Below are 25,961 nucleotides of genomic sequence, written 5' to 3'. Positions count from 1 at the left end.
AGTTCATATGGGATACGATGAGTTCAGCATAATAATGGATCCTACATGGTCTGAGTAAGTTAGCCCAGAAGAAAAACTCTGGCCCCCAGCCCTAAACAACACATGTAATTCTAAGTCAGCCACTTCATCATCACTGCAATGCCACTGACCTGCTCAACTTCTAGGAATGGTCGACTCATCCAGTACGAATGCCTACCCCCTATATCCACTCTCCCTTCCTCACCTTCCACAAATACACAAAAATACTAAGTAAAACTACTTTTAAATTTTAATACATATATGATCTTTAAAGAAAGAAAAAGAAATATTCAGATGCCAGAAACATGTGGAATGCAAAGCTATACAGGTGGGAACTGACATGGTGAAGACCCACAGAGAATTTATACCAGAAAAGGGCCAAAAGGGCTTGGGACTGGGGTTTTAATGCCTAAGCAAGGACAAGATGAAGGATGTAGAGGAATTGGAACCCTCGTACATTGCTGGTGGGAATGTGAAATGGTGGAGCCATTTTGGAATACTGTTTGACAGTTCTTCAATATGTTAAATGTAGAGTTACCCCATGATGCAGCAATTCCACTTCTAGGTATATGTCGAAGAGAAATGAAAACATACGTCCATGTAAAAAATTATGTTTGGTCATAATTATGAAACTATGAATGTGCATAACAGCATTATTCATAATAGCCAAAAAAGTAGAAACTACCCAAATATCCATTAATGGATAGATAATATGTGATATATCCATGTAATGAAATATTACTCAGCCTTTAAAAATAGTGAAGTACTGACACATATACTACAACCTGGATGAATCTTGAAATCATTATGGTAAGTGAAAAGTTAAAAAAAAGTCAGACACAAAACGCCACATGTTGTATGATTTCATTTATCTGAAATGTCCAGAAAAGGCAAATCCATAGAGACAGCAGTAGATTAGTGATTGCCAGGGACTGAGGGGATGTAGAAATGGGCAGCGATTCCTAATGAATATCAGGTTCCCTTTTGGTGGTATGAAAAAGTGTTCTGAAATTAGATAGTGGTATTGGTTGACAACTGTGAATATACTAAGAAACACTGGATTTTACAATTTAAAGGACTGAATAAGTTATATCTCAATGAAGGTAAAAAATTTTTTTAAATGCAGTGACATGAAAAATTGAAAGTAAGGAGATAGATACAATATATCAATGATTATTAACAAAGGGAATACTGCTACAGTATTACTGGTAGAAAAAAGCAGATATTAAGGCAAAAAGCAAAATCAGAGATAAAAAGGTTATTACTTAATGCTAAAAGAAACAATCTACCCCCAAAATATAATAGTCCTGAACCTGTATGTACCAAAATCTTAGCCTTAAAATATACACAGAGAAACAGAATTACAACTAGAAACTGATGAATTTACAGTTAAACGGGGATATTTTAATTTACTTCTCATAAAAAAATTATATCCTAATAATCACTCAGGGGAAGTTTGTATGAAACATTCAGGGAATTCATATTATTATGATGCTAAAGAGTAAATGATCTTCTTTTTGTGATCTTCAGCCTCAAGGTAATATTCAAATAGTTTTTCCAGGACTGTTATATATCTATATGGTAAAAAATATGTATAGAAATATTGTTGTCTAAATCATTGAACTACATCTCCAAAGACAATGTAACGCTATTATTTCTATCTTGTTATTAAGGATCAGCTTATATTACATGCATATTTGAGTATGAATTGAAAGGCTGGTCACAAGTGGAAATGAAATTCAGGTAACAAAGTGCAAACTGCTTTATAGGTACTAATAGAAAGAAATACTGCTAGACGACTACCATAAATTACAGTGAGTTGTGCTGGTCATAATAAATTCCTTTTCTCCTTTGTTAAATACTCCATAGCAGCCAAAATGGACTAGTCAGTATTTGCCAAACGCCCTGTGCTTTCCTGCTCCAGCCTTTGACAACATATGATGGATGGAGAAGGGCACTGTATCTGGAAGGAGAGGGTCTGGATCTGGACGCTGACTTCGGCACCTACAAGCGGGATCACCTTTGGTAAGTCACTGACTTCTCTAACATCCAGCAAGAGCCTGGCATAAAGTAGACACTTAATAAATATTTTCTGACTAAATGACCATTCTGCATTTCAGGGTCTTCTTTTGTTAAATAATGCTAAAAAAATAACTACCTGAAGGCATTTGAGGGAAGATTAATTACATAACATGCCAGGAAGTATCCAACAGTGTCTGGCAATTAGTTGATGTTCAGTCACTGTTTCATTGTTATACTAGTCCACCAGGTCAGTGTCAGAACTCTACCCTTTTTCCTTAGACCATACGACAGAGGGAACTTGGCACTTTGATATGGCTGGACTTTGGTAGTGTATTAGTTTCCCAAATCTGCCATAACAAATTACCACAGATTTGGTAAAGCATCAGAAAATTATTGTCTTACAGTTCTGAAGGATAGATGTCTGTCTCATAAGAACACTTACCATTGGATTGAGGGCCCACATTATCCAGGATGAGCTCATCTCAAAATCCTTACCCAAAGGATTTGCAAAGATCCTTATTTCAAATAAGGTCACATTCTGAGGTTCCTGGTGGACATATCTTTTGGAGGCTACTATCCAACCCAGTACAAGTAGACACTAAAGATTACTTTATCTAATCTATCTCTTCTCCTTCTCTTCCTGTGTTGCACAGCTGATTCTCCTATGTTGTCCAGTCCAATGCTATTCAGAACAAGAGCCACGACATGACAGAATCAGCAACACCTGAGAGCTTGTTAGAAATGCAAATACTCACGCCCATCCCATGCCTACCAAATCAGAAACTCTGGGGGTGGGGCCTGGAATCTGTACTTAAATAAGCTCTTCAGGTGACTCTAAAGTTTTCCAGGCACTGATCTAGCCCACACCCATCCACACAAATATATTGCTATACAAGTGTCACTGATTTTAAAGAAAACAAAGCAAGTATTAGTTCTTTTCTTGTTGGATATAAAAACAAAGAGTTGTATGTATAGAGGGCATATGCCATTTACTGAAAAAAAAAAATTAGCATTGCGGACTAGAATGGCAAATGAGAGAACTGCCTTTTACTGCAAAGGACAGAAAATCTATAAGAATTGTGTTTACATCAGATTAATATAATCTGCATAAACTGACTTGATATTGCCCATTTCCTTAAGCCACTATTCATCTAAATTAAAAACTTTTTTTTTTTTTTTTTAAGCCGTGTGGCATGCGGGATCTTAGTTCCCCAACCAGGGATCGAACCCACGCCCCCTGCAGTGGAGGCATGGAGTCTTAACCACTGGACCTCCAGGGAAGTCCCAAGATTAAAAATCTTTTTAAGCAAGAAGAACAAGTTTGTTAGCTGTGCTAAATCTGAGGGTGTAAAATTTTGATCAGCATTTTATGCTCATAGAAGACATAAATATGTTTTATAACCTTTTGAGAATAATTGTCAGTCAGTAATCACTAAAGAGCTGCCTACTTTGACAGAAGAATGAATGTGTACCTTGAATAATGTATATAAACTCCTTGTCAAAAGTCATCATATAGAAGGAAAAGCCAATATTCTCATTCCCCTTTGGTAAATCTGCTGGGAAATATATGCTTGGAAAAGGATGAAAACTGGTTTCATGTAACATTGTAAAAGATGGTTATTACTTAATCTGAGTATCTGGAGAGTACCAATAATAGAGTTAAGTCTTCGGGTCCAGATAATATTTGTTTTTAACACTTCTTTGAAAAGGAGGGAAGGTTGAAATGATCATTTTCTAGCCCTATTTAAACATGATTTCAACAGATCATCTACAAATCCAGTGTTTCTTACATAGATGTCTGCCAATGACCAATGCTTCCCTCTGGTCAATCTTCAGTAGACGGGTATTCCTGTGAGATTTGGACAATATCAGAGACCAGTCCCTGGCAACATGACTTACAAACATCTAGTTGTCCCTTGCACTCTCTTCAGCCATGTGTAAGTTCACACTAAAGCACTGTGGATTTCTCTGCTTTGAGGAGCTTACTAGAAAAAATACCGGAGTGTGTGGTCAAGCAGTGAGCTGAGACACAGGAGAATATTTTCCGCTAAAATAGAAATTGACCACTAGACCACCTTAAACAGAAGGCATGAAAAGGCCTTCTATTAACACCTCCCAGTCTTGGCTGAGGACAGAAGTAACAGGACACCTCAAGGAACTATATGACTATGTACTTCACTGATAAATTTTAAAGTCTTGCACTTGATTTTTTTTTTTAACAGTCTTTGACCATCTAGCTATACCAGTGATAGAACACAGAAATTCAGGAAGTTTTTTTTTTTAAATAGCACAGATTGCACTCATATTTATACAGAGCTTCAGAATACTAAGGACTAACGGGAACAGGGTGTCCAGAGAGGAAAGAGTTCCATGGAAATCAGAAGAAAGCAGAACTTATATCAGTTGTTTATCCGATTGAATGAAGCTGGTAAGTTAGATTATTTGACTTGCAATTGGACACTGTCTAAAAATCCAAGTCTGTTGAAAACAATTCCTATTTGTGTATAGTTTTTCCGAAGTCATTGGATATTTTAGCAAGAGGAATGTTGGGAAAAGATAAGGTTTCTCAGGAAGAACTTCTAGAATCTACATATTTCAATTAAATTCTAAAAAGCTGATGTACAGAGAATATTCAATGATTATAGTACCCATATTACACCATTCTTTCTGGACCAAAGAACAAATTTTGAGACCTTCATTATCTATTTTACCACTTTTCTCTCCATCAACTTGAGTAGTAAGGATAATTGGCCTGATTCTTTAACCCACGATCACTGTCAAATTCTGAACATTAATCCTCAGCAACATGCAAAAGAAGATGATCTCTCCTACAAAGGAATAGACAGACTCTGCACAACAGCACAATTTTTTTTTTTTAAAAAAAAGACTGTTCTTGGGATTAACCAAGATGGCGGAGTAGAAGGACGTGCTCTCACTCCCTCTTGCGAGAGCACCAGAATCACAACTGGCTGCTGGACAATCATCGACAGGAAGACACTGGACTTCACCAAGGAGGATACCCCACGTCCAAGGACAGAGGAGAAGCCACAGTGAGACGGTAGGAGGGGCGCAATCAGAGTAAAGTCAAATCCCATAACTGCTGGGTGGGTGACTCACAGACTGGCGAGCACTTATACCACAGAAGTCCACCCACTGGAGTGAACGTTCTGAGCCCCACGTCAGGCTTCCCAACCTGGGGGTCCGGCAATGGGAGGAGGAATTCATAGAGAATCAGACTTTGAAGCCTAGTGGGAATTGATTGCAGGACTTCGACAGGACTGGGGGAAACAGAGACCCCACTCTTGGAGGGCGCACACAAAATAGTGTGTGCATCGGGACCCAGGGGAAGGAGCAGTGACCCTGGGGGAGACTGAACCAGACCTACCTGCTGGTGTTGGGCGGTCTCCTGCAGAGGCGGGGGCTGGCTCTGTTTCACCGTGGGGACAAGGACACTGGCAGCGGAGGTTCTGGGAAGTACTCCTTGGCGTGAGCCCTCCAAGAGTCTGTCATTAGCCCCACCAATGACAGTGTTGGGTTGCCTCAGGCAAAACAACCAACAGGGAGGGAACCCAGCCCCACCCATCAACAGTCAAGTGGATTAAAGTTTTACGGAGCTCTGACCGCCACAGCAACAGTCAGCTCTACCCACCTCCAGAGCCTCCCATCAAGCCTCTTAGATAGCCTCAACCACCAGAGGGCAGACAGCAGAAGCAAGAAAAACTACAGTCCTGCAGCCTGTGGAACAGAAACCACATTTACAGAAAGACAGACAAGATGAAAAGGCAGAGGGCTATATACCAGATGAAGGAACAAGAACAAACACCAGAAAAACAACTAAATGAAGTGGAGATAGGCAACCTTCCAGAAAAAGAATTCAGAATAATGATAGTGAAGATGATCCAGGACCTCGGAATAAGAATGGAGGCAAAGATTGAGAAGATGCAAGAAATGATTAACAAAGACCTAGAAGAATTAAAGAACAAACAAACAGAGATGACCAATACAATAACTGAAATGAAAACTACACTACAAGGAATCAATAGTAGAATAACTGAGGCAGAAGAACGGATAAGTGACCTGGAAGACAGAATGGTGGAATTCACTGCTGCGGAACAGACTACAGAAAAAAGAATGAAAAGAAATGAAGACAGCCTAAGAGACCTCTGGGACAACATTAAATGCAACAACATTCGCATTATAGGGGTCCCAGAAGGAGAAGAGAGAGAGAAAGGACCAGAGAAAATATTTGAAGAGATTATAGTCGAAAACTTCCCTAACATGGGAAAGGAAATAGCCACCCAAGTCCAGGAAGCGCAGAGAGTCCCATACAGGATAAACCCAAGGAGAAGCACGCCGAGACACATAGTAATCAAAGTGGCAAAAATTAAAGACAAAGAAAAATTATTGAAAGCAGCAAGGGAAAAACGACAAATAACATACAAGGGAACTCCCATAAGGTTAACAGCTGATTTCTCAGCAGAAACTCTACAAGCCAGAAGGGAGTGGCATGATATACTTAAAGTGATGAAAGGGAAGAACCTACAACCAAGATTACTCTACCCGGCAAGGATCTCATTTAGATTTGATGGAGAAATCAAAAGCTTTACAGACAAGCAAAAGCTAAGAGAATTCAGCACCACCAAACCAGCTCTACAACAAATGGTAAAGGAACTTCTCTAAGTGGGAAACACAAGAGAAGAAAGGGACCTACAAAAACAAACCCAAAACAATTAAGAAAATGGTCATAGGAACATACATATCGATAATTACCTTAAACGTGAATGGATTAAATGCTCCAGCCAAAAGACACAGGCTTGCTGAATGGATACAAAAACAAGACCCATATATATGCTGTCTACAAGAGACCCACTTTAGACCTAGGGACACATACAGACTGAAAGTGAGGGGATGGAAAAGGATATTCCATGCAAATGGAAATCAAAAGAAAGCTGGAGTAGCTATACTCGTATCAAATAAAATAGACTTTAAAATAAAGAATGTTACAAGAGACAAGGAAGGACACTACATAATGATCAAGGGATCAATCCAAGAAGAAGATATAACAATTATAAATATATATGCACCCAACATAGGAGCACCTCAATACATAAGGCAACTGCTAACAGCTATAAAAGAGGAAATTGACAGTAACACAATAATAGTGGGGGACTTTAACACCTCACTTACACCAATGGACAGATCATCCAAAATGAAAATAAATAAGGAAACAGAAGCTTTAAATGACACAATAGACCAGATAGATTTAATTGATATTTATAGGACATTCCATCCAAAAACAGCAGATTACACGTTCTTCTCAAGTGCGCACGGAACATTCTCCAAGATAGATCACATCTTGGGTCACAAATCAAGCCTCAGTAAATTTAAGAAAATTGAAATCATATCAAGCATCTTTTCTGACCACAACGCTATGAGATTAGAAATGAATTACAGGGGAAAAAACGTAAAAAACACAAACACATGGAGGCTAAACAATACGTTACTAAATAACCAAGATATCACTGAAGAAATCAAAGAGGAAATCAAAAAATACCTAGAGACAAATGACAATGAAAACACGACGACCCAAAACCTATGGGATGCAGCAAAAGCAGTTCTAAGAGGGAAGTTTATAGCTGTACAAGCCTACCTAAAGAAACAAGAAAAATCTCAAGTAAACAAACTAACCTTACACCTAAAGAAACTAGAGAAAGAAGAACAAACAAAATCCAAAGTTAGCAGAAGGAAAGAAATCATAAAGATCAGATCAGAAATAAATGAAATAGAAACAAAGAAAACAATAGCAAAGATCAATAAAACTAAAAGCTGGTTCTTTGAGAAGATAAACAAAATTGATAAACCATTAGCCAGACTCATCAAGAAAAAGAGGGAGAGGACTCAAATCAATAAAATCAGAAATGAAAAAGGAGAAGTTACAACAGACACCGCAGAAATACAAAGCATCCTAAGAGACTACTACAAGCAACTTTATGCCAATAAAATGGACAACCTGGAAGAAATGGACAAATTCTTAGAAAGGTATAACCTTCCAAGACTGAACCAGGAAGAAGCAGAAAATATGAACAAACCAATCACAAGTAATGAAATTGAAACTGTGATTAACAATCTTCCAACAAACAAAAGTCCAGGACCAGATGGCTTCACAGGTGAATTCTATCAAACATTTAGAGAAGAGCTAACACCTATCCTTCTCAAACTCTTCCAAAAAATTGCAGAGGAAGGAACACTCCCAAATTCATTCTATGAGGCCACCATCACCCTGATACCAAAACCAGACAAAGACACTACAAAAAAAGAAAATTACAGACCAATATCACTGATGAATATAGATGCAAAAATCCTCAACAAAATACTAGCAAACAGAATCCAACAACACATTAAAAGGATCATACACCACGATCAAGTGGGATTTATCCCAGGGATGCAAGGATTCTTCAATATACGCAAATCAATCAATGTGATACACCATATTAACAAATTGAAGAATAAAAACCATATGATCATCTCAATAGATGCAGAAAAAGCTTTTGACAAAATTCAACACCCATTTATGATAAAAACTCTCCAGAAAGTGGGCATAGAGGGAACCTACCTCAACATAATAAAGGCCATATACGACAAACCCACAGCAAACATCATTCTCAACGGTGAAAAACTGAAAGCATTTCCTCTAAGATCAGGAACGAGACAAGGATGTCCACTCTCACCACTATTATTCAACATAGTTTTGGAAGTCCTAGCCACGGCAATCAGAGAAGAAAAAGAAATAAAAGGAATACAAATTGGAAAACAAGAAGTAAAACTGTCACTGTTTGCAGATGACATGATACTATACATAGAGAATCCTAAAAATGCCACCAGAAAACTACTAGAGCTAATCAATGAATTCGGTAAATTTGCAGGATACAAAATTAATGCACAGAAATCTCTTGCATTCCTATACACTAATGATGAAAAATCTGAAAGAGAAATTATGGAAACACTCCCATTTACCACTGCAACAAAAAGAATAAAATACTTAGGAATAAAGCTACCTAGGGAGCCAAAAGACCTGTATGCAGAAAACTATAAGACACTGATGAAAGAAATTAAAGATGATACCAACAGACGGAGAGATATACCATGTTCTTGGATTGGACGAATCAATATTGTGAAAATGACTATACTACCCAAAGCAATCTACAGATTCAATGCAATCCTTATCAAATTACCAATGGCATTTTTTAAGGAACTAGAACAAATCATCTTAAAATTTGTATGGAGACACAAAAGACCCCGAATAGCCAAAGCAGTCTTGAGGGAAAAAAACGGAGCTGGAGGAATCAGGCTCCTGGACTTCAGACTATACTACAAAGCTACAGTAATCAAGACAATATGGTACTGGCACAAAAACAGAAACATAGATCAATGGAACAAGATAGAAAGCCCAGAGATAAACCCACGCACCTATGGTCAACTAATCTATGACAAAGGAGGCAAGGATATACAATGGAGAAAAGACAGTCTCTTCAATAAGTGGTGCTGGGAAAACTGGACAGCTACGTGTAAAAGAATGAAATTAGAATACTCCCTAACACCATACACAGAAATAAACTCAAAATGGATTCGAGACCTAAATGTAAGACCGGACACTATAAAACTCTTAGAGGACATACAGACGGCCACGAAGCACATGAAAAGATGCTCAACATCACTAATTATTAGAGAAATGCAAATCAAAACTACAATGAGGTATCACCTCACACCAGTTAGAATGGGCATCATCAGAAAATCTACAAACAACAAATGCTGGAGAGGGTGTGGAGAAAAGGGAACCCTCTTGCACTGTTGGTGGGAATGTAAACTGATACAGCCACTATGGAGAACAATATGGAGGTTCCTTACAAAACTAAAAATAGAATTACCATATGACCCAGCAATCCCACTACTGGGCATATACCCAGAGAAAACCATAATTCAAAAAGACGCATGCACCCCAATGTTCATTGCAGCACTATTTACAATAGCCAGGTCATGGAAGCAACCTAAATGCCCGTCAACAGACGAATGGATAAAGAAGTTGTGGCACATATATACAATGGAATATTACTCAGCCATAGAAAGGAACGAAACTGAGTCATTTGTTGAGACGTGGATGGATCTAGAGACTGTCATACAGAGTGAAGTAACTCAGAAAGAGAAGAACAACTATCGTATATTAACGCATGTATGTGGAACCTAGAAAAATGGTACAGATGAGCCGGTTTGCAGGGCAGAAGTTGAGACACAGATGTAGAGAACAGACATATGGACACCAAGGGGGGAAAACTGCGGTGGGGTGGGGATGGTGGTGTGCTGAATTGGGCGATTGGGATTGACATGTATACACTGATGTGTATAAAATTGATGACTAATAAGAACCTGCAGTATAAACAAACAAACAAAACCACTAATACTAAACTTTCATTGGGTTATTTGTATGGAAATATGTTAATATAAATGTTTCAGACATTACATGAAATTTCTAAAAATCTTATATGTTCTGGTATAATGTTGTAAGTCATAATCCTAGTTATTACTTTAAAATGTATATCTCAGAAATAACTAATTGTCTTGTCAACTGCATTATTATGAACTTTCATCAAATCTTTAACCGTGGTCATTTTTAAGTCTTTTGTCATTTACAGACAGTTCTGGGTGTACTCTGATGCTTTTGTAAATATGTTCCTATAAAAGGGTTTCATCTTCAGGAAATTCATGGAAAAGACTCTGACAAGTACAGGTTTCTGGTACCTGACTGTACTGTTGAACTGAATGAATAAGCATTTTCAGAACTCTAATGAAAAACTGATGAGCTCATAAAAGTGCTAACAAAAGATCAAGATGAAAAAAAAAATTAATTACATGGGACTGAGTGAACTGATGAGGATGAGTATAATTTTTGTGACTTTCTGTTTGAATTTAAAAAAAGAAAAAATCCCACAAGGACTCAGAGGCAAAGAATATACAAATCAATTTTCACTGCAAAGTAAAGGAGCTGTTACAGTGGAGGATTACTGGACTGAATGTCAATATTATAACATAGTATGAGTGTGTTTCATGTTTGGTAATTGCAATCATTGTTGCTTTTGTTGTGGTCATCCATGTACAATGCTTGGTGTCAGTCTATTTATCTCTTGTAAAAATAAAATACAGTGTGTGTGAGAAAAAAAAAAAAAAAAGACTATTCTTTAAAATATTTTATCTGGATCCAAGTCTTTACATCAGCTCTCTGAGGATCCCAGAGGTTGAAATGAAAGACATTTTTGAGCCTAGATTCCTGGAAGGATATGCAAGATACACCTCTGTTTGTTTGATCTGGGTGACTGTGTTCCCAGTATGTGGGGGAGTACAGATTTAAGATGTGTACCTAATATACCTATTTCATAACAAATTATTTTTGAAGCAAAGGTATTAGTACATTAAAAAAAAAAAAGAAAAGGGCTTCCCTGGCGGCGCAGTGGTTGAGAATCTGCCTGCTAATGCAGGGGACACGGGTTCGCGTCCTGGTCTGGGAAGATCCCACATGCCACGGAGCAACTAAGCCCGTGAGCCACAACTACTGAGCCTGCGCGTCTGGAGCCTGTGCTCTGCAAAAAAAGAGGCCACAATAGTGGGAGGCCTGCGCACCGCGATGAAGAGTGGCCCCCGCTTGCTGCAACTACAGAAAGCCCTAGCACAGAAACGAAGACCCAACATAGCAATCAATCAATAAATAAATCTTTAAAAAAAAAAAAAAAAAAAAAAAGTCCTAGTGATGAGTAAGAAATCGGACTATTCCTATAAAAAAAAAAAAAAAAAAAAGAAAAATATCACCCCAAAGTCATTACAATTTTAAAGAATTTAAAAGTAATAATTTATAGGTCTTCAAAGAAAAGAAATAGTAGGCTTGTGTTGTCTAATATAAATAAAAAGTTTGAAGAAGCTCTTATGGGCAGAAGCCAAATGTTTATAAATTTAAAATTATAGATTCATTCTAGTAAGTTATATGTAAATTCTACTAATTTTCACTGGCATATTTTTTCCAATGATAACAATTTCCCTTTGCAAACAGGAAAACAATAGCTATTTCTATTAGACATAGAAAGATCATTTTTAATATCTAGTGCAATAGCTACATTCAAATTCCTTTTGTATGTTATATCCACTTTTATTTTATTTTATTTTTTAAAATTTTATTTATTTATTTATTTTTGGCTGTGTTGGGTCTTCGTTTCTGTGCGGGGGCTTTCTCTGGTTGCGGCAAGCCGGGGCCACTCTTCATCGCGGTGCGCGGGCCTCTCACTATCGCAGCCTCTCTTGTTGCGGAGCACAGGCTCCAGACGCGCAGGCTCAGTAGTTGTGGCTCACGGGCCCAGTTGCTCCGTGGCATGTGGGATCTTCCCAGACCAGGGCTCGAACCCGTGTCCCCTGCATTAGCAGGCAGATTCTCAACCACTGCGCCACCAGGGAAGCCCTACTTTTATTATCTTTATTGTTTTATTCCTTTTGTATGTTACATCCACTTTTCTATGGATTAGTAAGATTGGTTTTGGTTTTAATGGAATGGGATGAGGAAGGTGATGGTGAATGAGAAATATCCCAAACTTTGGAAGAAACCCAGATTCATCATGTGTGTAGCTTGATGTTGGAGTCATAATTTGGGTGTCCGGATGAGAGAAAGGACTATACTTGTAATGAATATAACTAACAAAACTGAAGAAAGCTGCATAATACAACCTTTAGTCCCAAATAACAAAGGACAACACCTGCTCTTCATGTGATTAGTAGGACTCAAGTTGAAAAGGTTTTTGTATCTTAACAAAAGAGCAATCACATTTTGTAGAATTCTTTTTATTGCCTTCCGGCTCAAAGTTAAAATATAGAATAGAAAACGTGGAGAGTTATGGTTGAAAAGTTTTGAATTTCTGGAATCTGTGTCACTAGATTTTAACTATTACTAAACTTGAATTCCAAGTGAATTAATACCTTGAGTGAATTTTCAAATGGGCGTAATGTGTAGAGAAACAAAAATTAATGCAATCTTCTATTATTATAAATGGTGACATTTTAAAAATGATATTTTGTTTTTTAGTAATTAGGATGCAAACAATTCTTAAAAGTTAAGAGAGGATATTACTGATAGAGATGAATTTCTGTTTACCAAGTACCAGGTCTGCATAACTAAACTTTGAATTTTCTCAGATAAATCAGTGCACTGGGACAAGTCATCGGATTAGGATACCCCCACCACTTCCACCTCCCAAAGCACTCCCCTTCGGACCTGAAATCCCTGAAAACAAGAGACGCCTAGCAGCCCTGTGGGTGGAAAACCTACCTTTTGTAAGCTGTAAGCCGGCTGCTGGACAACAACCTGAGAGCTTGGAGACCAGTGTAGCCCTCACACTAGGATGCTGTCATTTTACTTCCAGGGAAGAAAAACAAAGGGATTTTCACGCCTGCTATACTCACCCCTATGCCCACTTCCCCTCTATCCCAGCTCCTCCCATTCCCACTGCCCATCTTAAGAAAACTACAAGAAGGTCAGTTTGGTTGAAGTCAGATCCATAAACTGAAAGTCAAGTCAAAAACAGGGGTAAGCAAATATGTAAATCCCATAGTAGACTTTTCTATTTAAGAAACAAATATAATCATCCACACTAGAAAAGAGGTACTCTAAATCAAGGGGTCTTTGCTTGTTCTCATAAATGGTATATAAAAGTCTCTGGATATCAACAATTAATCCATTTTGTCTAATTTTACTACTTTCCTACTAATAGTTATCCTACAGAATTCCTATAGATTTTAATTCAAGATAAAAGAGGTAAAGCTTGCAACCTAATCAGGCAGGTTTACTTTTTAAGTTACTAAAGAATATCTTGTTAAAAATCACTCCCCTGGAAGGCTGTTTCATAATACTGCCATAGAGTGGCACAGAGTTTGAGAACAGGGAAACCGCAATTAGTACAAAAAGAACTTTCTATGTGAAGGTTTCCACTGATGATTTAAAGTGATAAATGGACAATTTTCTATATTAATATATATTTATTTATATATTTGAAAATGCAACTCACATCAAAAGAGTACATTTACATCTTAAAATTTTGGTTAGGAAACTTTTTGGGGTAATGAAAATGTTCTCTATTTTAATCTGGAATGGTAGTTACATGGGTGTATACACTTAAGAAAAACTCATCAAACTCCACCCTTAAGATCTGTGCATTTCACGGTGTTTAAATTTTACCTCAATAAAAAAATTAAATTACTAAAAAGGTTAATGAAATGAAAGAAAACTATAGTAACTAACAGCACAGAAAATGGCAAAATGATGATGGAATACCTGAATGATTCAAGTTTTGGGAACACTGGTCTATGGAAAGGTGAAGAAAAGTAAAATCCAAAAGGATATTAAATGAGTTTTGAAACCTGACTGTGACTCTTCCCAAGGGGTTCCTCTACTTACTATTCTTTCCTGAGGTATCTCTCTGCCTGGTGCTAGAAACCAGCAGTAGAGATCTATTATAATATTTATCTTTGTGGAAAGATGCATATAAAGCTAAGTGAATCAAGTGAGTTCCAGTACATGAATTCTGTGTTAATAAGCAAGCTTATTAATTAGCACAAATATCCAGACATCTACTCATAAAATGTAAGTGACTTCTGCAATTGGGCTAATGAAATTTTCCTGCTTATTATGAAGAATTTTTGCAATAATTTGGGGGAAAATTTTTTTTATCAGAAAATATAATAGCTTGAATTCTTCATACGTAAATGTATAAATCAAGAAAGTGGTCATTAATTTTGTCTTTCAAGAGGTATAAGTTAAACTGTTGGCATTAATAAAAATAAAGTGTTAGAAAAAAAGATATGCATACATACATACTTTCTATATATAAGCTAAAAAAATTTAGAGGGGGCTTCCTGGTGGCACAGTGGTTAAGAATCCACCTGCCAATGCAGGGGACAAGGGTTCGATCCCTGGTCCGGGAAGATCCTACATGCCATGCAGCAACTAAGCCCGTGCATCACAACTACTGAGCCTGCACTCTAGGGCCCATGTGCCGCAACTACTGAGCCTGCGTGCTGCAACTACTGAAGCCCGCACGCCTGGAACCCAAGCTCTGCAACGAGAAGCCACTGTAATGAGAAGCCCACGCACCGCAACAAAGAGTCGTCCCCGCTCGCCACAACTAGAGAAAGCCCACGCACAGCAACGAAGACCCAACGCAGCCATAAATAAATAAATAAATAAATAAATAAATGGTTTCTTTTTTAATTAGAAAGAATAAAAAAGAGATCCTTTTCCAATTAGTAACAAATACGTGGGAAGGCCTTAGTTAGAAATATGTAAAATTCTACATTGAAAAAAACTAAAGAAAAAATGATAAAGAGACATATTTCTACGTGTGTGCATTCACTTTATAAACATGTTAATTTCTCTCCAAATTAATACATAGATTTTCTACAATACCAATCATCACCTCAACAGAATTTTTCTTGGGAGACTTAACTAAATATTTCTAAAGTTCATCTGTGTGTTGTTAAAACTATTTAAATTGTGCCTTTATTGAGGCTTCCATGCGAAAGGAAAGGTAGGGTAGGGTAAACAGTTTAGGACTGGCTACTTTGAATAATTCTGGAAGGCTTTGGTCTAGAGGGGTGGTCTCCATTGGCTGGAACCTGGCCCTGGGATAATTTAGGGCAGGGGCAATAGTGGCTTGGTATTTGAGAATTTGATAAGAAGGTAGTTGGGTGATGTGGGTTTGGAATTGGTTGGTGCGTATGAAAGATGCACCCTGTGCCATCTAGAAGAACTGGCTAGTCTTGGGAGGGACAGTCCCTCCCTAGACAGAAAGGGTTTTTAAAATGTCAATTCATCATAATATACATACATACATACAATCTGAAAAACTAAACAGGCAAGAACTATGAAAACAATTTTTGAAAAAGCAGGGTAATGAAGGTTCACCAATCCACACATTAAAGAAAAGATAGAGAAACAATAATTACAGCAATTTAGAATTCTTTTTAAGACTAGATACATGATAGATATAGAAACAGATATTCTGACATGTTAAATGCTGTATGTTATATTATGAAGAAGGTATACTGTATACTATAAAGAAGATAACAAAAGAAAAACAGTAAAGTAAAGAAGGGAAAGATTATTTATTAGTCAATAAATGGTATTCGGATAACTGGTTTTAGTGTAGGGGAGGAAAAATGTCTCTTTCCTCTATCCTTCTAAGCGCTTGGTTGGGGCCTCTGTAACAAAAGATAGATTAAAAAGAGAAAAGCACACAAATTTATCTAAGGTAAGTTTTATGTGACAGGGGAGCCTTCATAAGGAAATGAAGATTCAAAGAAGCAGTTCAACCTATAAATCAATCAATCAAAGTAAAAAAAGCCCATGAAAGAAATGGGCAAGGATATGCATAGGCAGTTTTCAGAAGAAATATGTCCAATAAATATATGAAAAATGCTCAACCTCGCTAAAATAAAAGAACAAATAACAGCAGACTGAAATAACAATGGCATATTTTTCTCCTTTCAAATATTGGCAAATATGTAAAAATTGGTGATATCTAAAGCTGGCAAGGGAGTGGGAAAAGCACTGGTAGTGGTGGACACAAGGAGAGAAACTACTATTCGAGAATATTGCCACTTAAGGAGACTGTCAAGGCTCAACCTATCCCAATCACAGTTTTGACAGTAACTAGAGTTAAACATATCTCCACACACAATGTATATAGAATGACATGTTAAATTTTTAAAATTCTTTTAAAATGCTATTAACTTTACAAATTTTCTTTAAAAAGGTTCATACAAATGTCTGATATTGTTCTCTACTTAACTTTAAGGTAAAGTCCATATTAAGCTGTGAATTTTAATTATTTGAATTTTCTATGAAGATTGCATACATTATAATAACATGACATATTAAAAACATTTTAGTATATGAGAGTATGTACAAATAAAAGTAATTGTTTATTTGTTAACTTACAATTTTCTATTATTCTAATATTTGATAATTCTATAACACTGATATAAGTAACCATAAATATTAAATTCCTAGTGTCAACTAACATTTAGAAGAAAAATTTGATTATATGTCATTTTGATTTAAAATATTAATTTAATTTTCATTTAAAAATAGTGTTAATCAGATTGAATTTGCAGTCTGTATATTTGATTTAATAAAACATGATCTTACCCTTTTCTTGGCCACCACAGCAACTTTGCCATCTGCTTTGGATTTGTCTGTAAGATAATAAGGTATGGCTGCTTCACAAAAGTAAACTACACTCCTGTTCAAATAAATGCAACATTACACAGTTAGAATTTTCTACTTTCTCATACCATGATATGTGTTTTCAGTGGTTCTTTTGATCAAAATGCTAACAAACTCAGCTCCCAGAGTTGAGTAAAACGAAGTAATCCAAAAGTAATAACATCAGGGATTGGAATACGTATTTGACAAACCTCCTCCCTTAAATCTGATGGCTGGTTGGATGTCCACCAGCTAGCATCTAGTGTATCTTATTTCTAGACTCTGGTCAGCTTATGTGCTCTAGAGTATGTAGGATCTGGAATTAAATCCCAGCTACCTCTACGTGTACATCTATTGGGCTGGCCAAAAAGTTTGGAAAAACCCTAACAAACTTTTTGGCCAATCCTATACTACCAGCCAGACATGTAATAAAGACTTCATAGAGACAATATCTTATTTAATCCTCGTGATAGTTTTAAAAGGGGCGTACTCCATCTGCACTTCACAGCATGAGGTCATGCAGTGGGGGCAGATCCATTCGACTACAAGACCCTAAGCTTTATACCTGCTGCCTCCATCTGGGGCCCCTGAGCTGCCAACAGTGCCTCAGAGAAAGACTCAGCAAGAATGAAGAGTCTAATCAAATAGAGAACAGATGACCTTTGAACAGCATGGGGGTTAAAAGTGCCGACCCCTTGCACAGTGAAAAATCCACATATAATTTTTGACTACCCTAAAACTTAACAACTAATAGCCTACTGTTGACTGGAAGCCTTAGTGATAACATAAACAGTCGAGTAACACATATTTTGTATGTTGTATGTATTATACACTGTATTCTTATAATAAAGTAAGCCAGAGAAAAGAAAATGTTATTAAGCAAATAGTAAGAGAAAAAACATTTACTGTATTGTACTGTATATATCAATGCTGTAAGTTATCTGTTTACAAGATGAATCATCTGCCTGTCAGTACCTACAGCAATAATGTCTTCTATGATACAAAACACTGTAGATGTCATACGTATTACTAACACTAGACATCAAAAATTAAAAGAAATTCATGTTTAACAAAGAAACAGCAACATGACTGCTTTATGGTTGCCTAGTGTAATCGATATGATTGTTTCACAGTAGCCTTTCCTATACACTAATGAATGAATGGTTGTCACATTTTTATGGCATAGAGTAGTACAGTCATACTCTTAAGACAGGATGGGAAACACTGTTACATTTTGTTAAAAACCCCTTGCCTGTGATGATAGGTTGATATGCAGTATCTCCAATTATGAGAGAGAGAAAGAGAGACATACTGTATGGTAATATAATTCTTTGAAAGCGAAGTTATAAGACAGTAAGAAAACTAACATGTTATTACTTTTATGTTAAATATCACTCACCTTATGCCTATATAAGGTTAGGCTATCCACTTCAATACACCCCTTGCACACATGATGAATACTTGGGCGCTGATGATGATGAGGACACAAAAAGTCTCATACAGTACTTACCATACAGGTATTCGATTTTCACACGAAGATATTCTCATAATACACAACAGATAAGTTTATTAACTGTATGGCAAGATGATTATTTACTATTCATTGAGTAGAAGTGGATCATCATAAAGGTCTTCATCCTCGTCAACTTCACGCTGACTAGGCCGAGGAGAAGGAAGAGGAGGAGGGGTTGGACTTGCTGTCTCAGGGGTGGCAGAGGCAGACAAAGTGGAGGAGATGGAAGGGGAGACAGGAGAGGCAGGCACATTTGGTGTAGCTTTACAGAAATACATCTTAATTTCTGTCTGACTTTTTTGCTTTTTCATTTCTCCAAAAATGTTTCTATATGGTACCAACCCTTCTTCCACCGTTTGCTTTAGTTTCAGTGCCTGTATCGTAGAAGGGTTCCTGTTGTTTTGCTTTAGCCTATATCATAGAAAAGTCCATGTTGTAAAAAGTCAAAACCCGTCTTGAATATTCGGAAACCTTCTGCCAGCTTGTCTGATGTCAATTTGTTTTCTGGCACTGCTTCTTCTACATCTTATTCCTCATCTAGCCCTGGTTCAGAAGCACTCATCTGTTAATTCCTCTGGTGTGGTGTCTCTTAGCTCTTGAATTTCTCCAAGATCCATATCTTGAAACTCTTCACCCCCTACCCTTTTTGCCTTATCCACAATCTCTTTCATGATTTCCTTGATTGGCTCCATCGTAAATCCTGTGAAGTCATGCACAACATCTGGTCACAGTCTTCTCCAGCAGGGATTTATTGTTTCAGGCTTGATGGCTCTCACAACATTTTCTATAACAACAATGGCATCCTCAATGGTATAATGCTTCCAGACTTTCACGACGTTCTATCAGGATTCTCTTCCACAGTGTTGACAATCCTTTCCATAGAGCACTGTGAGTAATGAGCCTTACAAGGTCCTTATGACCCCTGAATTAGAGACGTTGTGTTTGGGGGGCAAGTAGGCCACTTTGATGCCTTCAGTGTTGAACTCATGGGGTTTTGGGTGGCCAGGGGCATTGTCTAATATCAGAAGAACTTTAAAAGGCAGTCCCTTCCTGGCAAAGTACTTCCTGACTTCAGTGACAAAGCACAGATGAAACCAATCCAGAAAAAGGCTTCTTGTCATCCAGGCCTTCTTCTTGTAGTACAACCAAAAGACTGGCAGCTGCTGTTTATCTTTTCCCTTCAAGTCTTATGGGTTCGCAGCTTTATGGATAAGGGCAGTTCTGATCATAAACCCAACTGCATTTGCACAAAACCATACAGTTAGCCTATTCCTTCCTGCTTTAAATCCTGATACTCGCTTCTTTTCCTTACTAACAAATATCCTTTGCAGCATTTTTTTTCCAGAATGCACTTTCGTTTGCATTAAAAATCTGTTCAGGCAGACATCCTTTCTCCTCAGTGACTTAATGGTGTCTGGGAACTTGTCTCCTGCCTCTTGGTCAGCAGAAGCTGCTTCTCCTGTTATCTTGGTCAGCAGAAGCTGCTTCTCCTGTTATCTTGACATTTAAGCCAAACCTCTTTCTAAAATTATCAAACCATCCTTTGCAGGCATTAAATTCTCCAACTTTAGATCCTTCACCTTCTATTTGCTTTAAGTTGTCAAATAATGACCTCACTTTTCCTTGAATCATATTAGAGTCTAAGGTATGTCCTTCTGATAGCAAACCTGCACCCACATTAAGGCCACATCTTCAATTCAAGATAAAAAGGTACTGCACAAAAAGTGCAAGGTTTTTGCACATGCTGGTGTAACCACAGTGACGGCTTCACAAATTTCCTTTCCTTCTCTTTTTTTTTTTTAAACAATGGTTGGATTCATCCATCTTGAAATGGTGGCAACTTCAGCTGCAGACCTCAATCTATGGTACATACCAAGCATGACTTATTTCTTGGGAGCACTTCCAACATCACGAGTGGCACTTTGTGGGTCCCATGGTGCTATTCAGGGTTTATGGTATTGCACTGAATATTATGGAAAATATTGGGCTGGCCAAAAAATTCGTTCAGTTAGTGAATACATTGTTCAATAAAATTCTGGTAAAAATGAAAAACGCGTCTTTTATTTTTACTTAAAACCGAACGAACTTTTTGGCCAACTGAATACATGAGAACCGCAAGAAAGAACTTTCTACTGTGATATGCCACTTAGTGGAAAGACAAAGTGCTCATGCAGAGGTGACTGGTGTCACAGCGTTTTAAGCAGATGTGCACTACATTTGGGCTCACTGCTACAGCAGCAGGAAATGGCTAGGAAAGTATTACTGTAGTACAGTGTGTATCACAGTTATCTTTATGCAATCATGGTTTAATACTGCATCTTTATGCTTGTTTACATTTCTCTCGACTATGAATGGTTCCACATACAATCTGTGTTTGCACACATTTTGGTAAATTTTAACTTTTTATAATAGATTTGCGCATATTTCATGGTAGTAAATGATAAAATAGACTAGTATCTACATATATTTTAATCATTCATGACATACCTTTTTCTTAATTTTTTCAATATTTCTAGGCTATGCAGTTCATCTGTGAATTTTTTCAAGTTGTCACAAATCTCCCCCAAATTTTCCATATATTTATTAAGTGAATTCGTTGAAATCTGCGTGTAAGTGGACTCACGCAGTTCCAACTCATGTTGTTCAAGGGTCAACTGTATAGAAAATTATTTCAAGACATCATTTTGATATGAGCAGAAGTATATATGTGTGTGTATTAGTAAAAATCACTGGCACAACTGTTGGATTTTTAAAAAATGTTCAATCTGGAATTCCATAATTGAATAGATTATATGTAAATATTTATTCATAGATATGTTTTAGAAACCTTAATATTGTGGTAATGAAAAATGGAAAGAGCTATGGACATTAATTGTAAAGTTTTAGGGTTACATTTAACATTAAAGAAAAATGCATAGAAATTTAATTTACAATATAGGATTATAATTCACAATGAACAAGTAAAACAAAAAGGATAAATACCCAAGACTATAAGAGAAAATAAATGCTTGCTATCTAAAAGAAAATTTTGTAGTAAAAAAATTATTTTCATAAAACATAGAAATCTAGAGAAGCAAGTTATTATATTTATACCTACAACTGGCTGGCCACATGTAAACTGCCCTTTTTCCTGTGCTCAGCTGTGTGCTTGAAATAATCCTTTCTTCTGGAGTACACATTTTCCCTACTGATGAACGTACAAGACCATCTACCAACACAGATGATTCTTCAACTAGGAGAAATTCCCACCTCTTTTGCAAATCCATAGTCACCTTAGGCCATAGAACTTTCTAACTTGTATTGATATTATGGTTACTTCTATATATGTGTAAGCACTCTGCAAGGCTAAGATATGCCTCAGGGCAGGGACCATTTTTCATATGCACAGGTGCTCAATTTTTTTATACTTAATTAAATGTATATGTATTGTATTCAAAATATTATATGGATCTGAAATATACATTGTACCTGAACAAATTAATATAATTTATTAATTGAAATACATAGAATATTTACATGGCATAAGTTACTATACTAGACAGTGTAAAATATAAAACACTGTATGTTCTCAGACCTTCAGTTTCTTTACTGATAACCCAGGAGTAATATATTGGTATATTGTGAGATTTAAATAATATAATCTACATAAATAAAGCTCTTAAAACAATGTCTGGTGGATTTTAGATAATCAAAAATGTTCTCTTTCATTTTAGCTAATTGGTATGTGTGTTAGAGAAAGAGAGAGACCTCCTTGTAGTACTAGGAAAAATAGTTCATTGATGATATATTTCACTATTGTCTCTTTTTAAGTTATTCCATCATCATTCCATTTAAATAATTATTTGCCTTTCAAACATAGTTGGGAATAATTGATGAGTAATGATAAAATAGCAAAATGTTTCAAAAGAGAGGAAAAAATAAGATCGTGGCCCAGTGAAACCTGATAGCAGTTACAAGATAGAATAAGTTTAGTTGTATCTAAAAATTTTTTTCTCCCTGTTCTTTTGAAGACCTCTGATAACAATAAAAATCACAATGAAACATTAATCTGTACAAATAGCTAAAACTGCACAAAAAGAAACACAGAAACTAAAATTGGATCCAAAGGACCCTGATCATATATTGAGAGTTAATGATAACAGAATAGAAATTTATGTTTCTCCTCAAAACGTAAGTCACTCTTATGTAAAATTTCCAGTAGGGAGATGAATTGGGAACAGAAATATCCAAACTGTTGTTCAAGGAACTTTTTATGCTCAAAAGTTGCAGAATCGTCTTCCAATGCAAGAGAACCACTCTAATTTCAAATGCCAAAGGGAAATTCTGATGTAATACTTAAAAACATAACAATCACTAGCCGTTTCTCTGATAGTAACAGTAGGTCCATGTTCGACTTCAGCAGCATTAACTACTTTCTAAGAGCTGCATTCTCCCTAGTGAGAAAGGTTTAATTTCCTCCCTTCAGAAATCTCTGCATGTAAGGACCCTCACATACAGAGTGAAAAGCAGTTAACAGGAAATGTAGATTTGGATAATTAAGAGGGCTTCTTCTGAGCTACATCCAAATCATATTTTTAAAGTATAAAAGAGAAGCTGCAGGTAGAAAATGAAAATGTTCCAAATGAGTAAGGATGGTTATGCCTCATGATCCATAACAGATGTTAAGAATTTTTATTTACAACCATATTAGAGAGAGGTACACATATTAATATAAATCAATGGCTTCTCTTCTTTAAATAATTTTTCTAAAGCTTGTCCATTCACGGCCTCAGAAAAACTGTCAGTATGTTCTTCTTTAAACATGACAGCTGAGAGCATTTTCTTAAAAACAAAAAGGACAGTCCAGTTTCCTGTCTGGCAGTAAAGAGCTTGGAAGTCACCACTCCGTCCTAACAACAAGTAAAAAGATGAACAGACTGAAAATCAATAACTCTTCTTAGATCCCTCAGGGAGTGAGTTCACAGGGCAAACCACTGCCCCCAAATTTGGAGAGACAAATTGCTTACTGGCAAATTAAAAGAACCACAATTTACTAGAGTTGAAACCTCGCCAAGAGCCAATGCCTGGGAGGGAAATAGGAACTGAAATCCACGAAGTGCTGGAGGCTCAGTGTGAACAAGCCTGAGAGAGAAAAACCCCAGAGGGATCCAGTCCTGGGGGAGGGAGATGTACTTTGGTGAATTTACCTCCAGGAGCTCCATCAAGTTCGCACAGTGCCAACTGGGAAAATAATTCCCTGTGCTTCAGGCAGTGGGAGGAAAAAAGTAACCGTTCTGAAATATGCCAGAGCTTTCAATTCTTCTAACAAGGCCTGCCCTCAAGAGAAACTATTTTACCAGAACCTAACCTACTGGGGTTTTTTCAGAGCCTAACCAGCCTGGGGTAAGGGAAACGCCCAAATCCAGCCTGCTGTAGCCTTCCATGTGGGGGAAGGGAATTCCAACTCCAGCCCCCTTTAGCCATCATGGACCACCTAAGCAGTAAAAAAAAAATGAGAAGCACTCATGAAACTCAAAGCCCAGGACTGAGACCTAATCACAGGACTACAAAATGCCTCCCCTACCCCACACACCTTACCACTGCACTAGTAAAGGCCTCTTTACCACAGTTCTTTTTACCTAGTACATCATGTTCACCTTTCCACAAAAAATTACAAGGCATACTAAAAGGGAAATCACAGTTTGAAGTGACAGAGCAAGCGCTGGAAGCAGACCCAGATATGGCATAGATGTTGGAATTATCAGACTGTGAATTTAAAGCAACTACAGTTAATATACCAAGGGCTCTAACGTTAAAAGTAGACAACTTGCAAGAACAGGTGCGCAATGTAAGCAGAGATATAGAAATTCTAAGAAATAATAAAAAAGAAACACTAGAGATCAAAACACTGTAACAGAAACGAAGAATGCCTTTGATGGGCTCATCAGTAGACTGGACGCAGCTGAGAAAAGACTCTCTGACCTTGAGGATACATCAATTGAAACTTCTAAAACTGATAAAGCAAAGAGAAAAAAGACTGAAAAAAAAAAACTGAACAGAATACCCAAGATCTATGGGACAACTACAAAAGTGTAACATGCGTGTAATGGGAATACCAGAAGGAAAAGAGAGAAAGGGACAGAAGAAATGTCTGAATTAATAATGACTGACAATTTCCCCAAATTAATGTCAGACACCAAACCATAGCCCCAGGAAGCTCAGAGAACACCAAGCAGGACAAATGCCAATAAAAACTACACTTAGGCATGTCCTATTTAAACTGCAGAAAATAAAAAATAAAGAAAATTCTTGAAAGAAGCCAGAGAGGGGAAATTCTTATCTTTGCTCCTTACCTATAAAGGAGGGAAGATAAGAATTTCATCCAATTCCTTTCAGAAACCATGCAAGCAAGAGGAGAGTGGAGTGAAATATTTAAAGTGTTGAGAGAAAAACCCCACAAAATTAGAATTCTGTACCCTGTAAAATTATTCTTCAAAAGTAAAGGAATATACAAATTGTGAGACAAAGAAAAATTGAGGGAATTTATTGCTGGAAGTCCTGCCTTACAAGAAATGTTAAAAGAGAGATAGAGGGACTTCCCTGGTGGTGCAGTGGTTAAGAATCTGCCTGCCAATGCAGGGGACACGGGTTCGAGCCCTGGTCTGGGAAGATCCCACATGCCATGAAGCAACAAAACCCGTGCACCACAACTACTGAGCCTGCACTCTAGAGCCTGTGTGCCTAGAGCCCGTGCTCTGCAACAAGAGAAGTCACTGCAATGAGAAGCCCATGCACCACAACGGAGAGTAGCTCCCGCGCACTGCAACTAGAGAAAGCCCACGAGCAGAAATGAAGACCCAACACAGCCAAAAATAAATAAATAAAAATAAATAAATCTATAAAAAAAATTATAAAAGAGAGATAGAAAATGGTATAAACCAGAAATTTGGATCTACATAAAGGAAAAGCAGCAGAGAATGACTAAGTAAAGGTAAAAACTTTTATTTTTCTCATTCTTAATGTATCTAACAGAAAATACTTTGTTCAAAATGATAGCAACAATATATTCAATTATATATTGTGTGTGTGTGTGTGTGTATGTATGAAATGAATGACAACAATGATACAACAGACAGAAGA

At 37.0% G+C, this 25,961-nt stretch overlaps 1 protein-coding gene across 5 annotated transcripts in view; it reads right to left on the bottom strand.

Annotated features, from left to right (window-relative positions):
• ZCWPW2 (zinc finger CW-type and PWWP domain containing 2) overlaps positions 1-25,961 on the bottom strand; it is a 164,554-nt gene that overhangs the window by 26,966 nt on the left and 111,627 nt on the right. For all 5 annotated transcript variants that reach the window (XR_009701577.1, XR_009701578.1, XM_061196450.1 and 2 more), the window contains exon 5: positions 17,273-17,319. Coding sequence is in view for 3 of the 5 variants with exons in the window: in XM_061196450.1 (XP_061052433.1) it covers positions 17,273-17,319 (47 nt within the window). In the remaining 2 variants the exon portion in view is untranslated. The remainder of the gene's footprint in view (positions 1-17,272; positions 17,320-25,961) is intronic.

Source organism: Eubalaena glacialis, chromosome 7 (assembly GCF_028564815.1).
Source record: "Eubalaena glacialis isolate mEubGla1 chromosome 7, mEubGla1.1.hap2.+ XY, whole genome shotgun sequence".
Taxonomy (NCBI): Eukaryota; Metazoa; Chordata; class Mammalia; order Artiodactyla; family Balaenidae; genus Eubalaena; species Eubalaena glacialis.
Note: the sequence above shows the minus strand (reverse complement) of the source record. Positions and strands in the feature narration are given on the sequence as shown.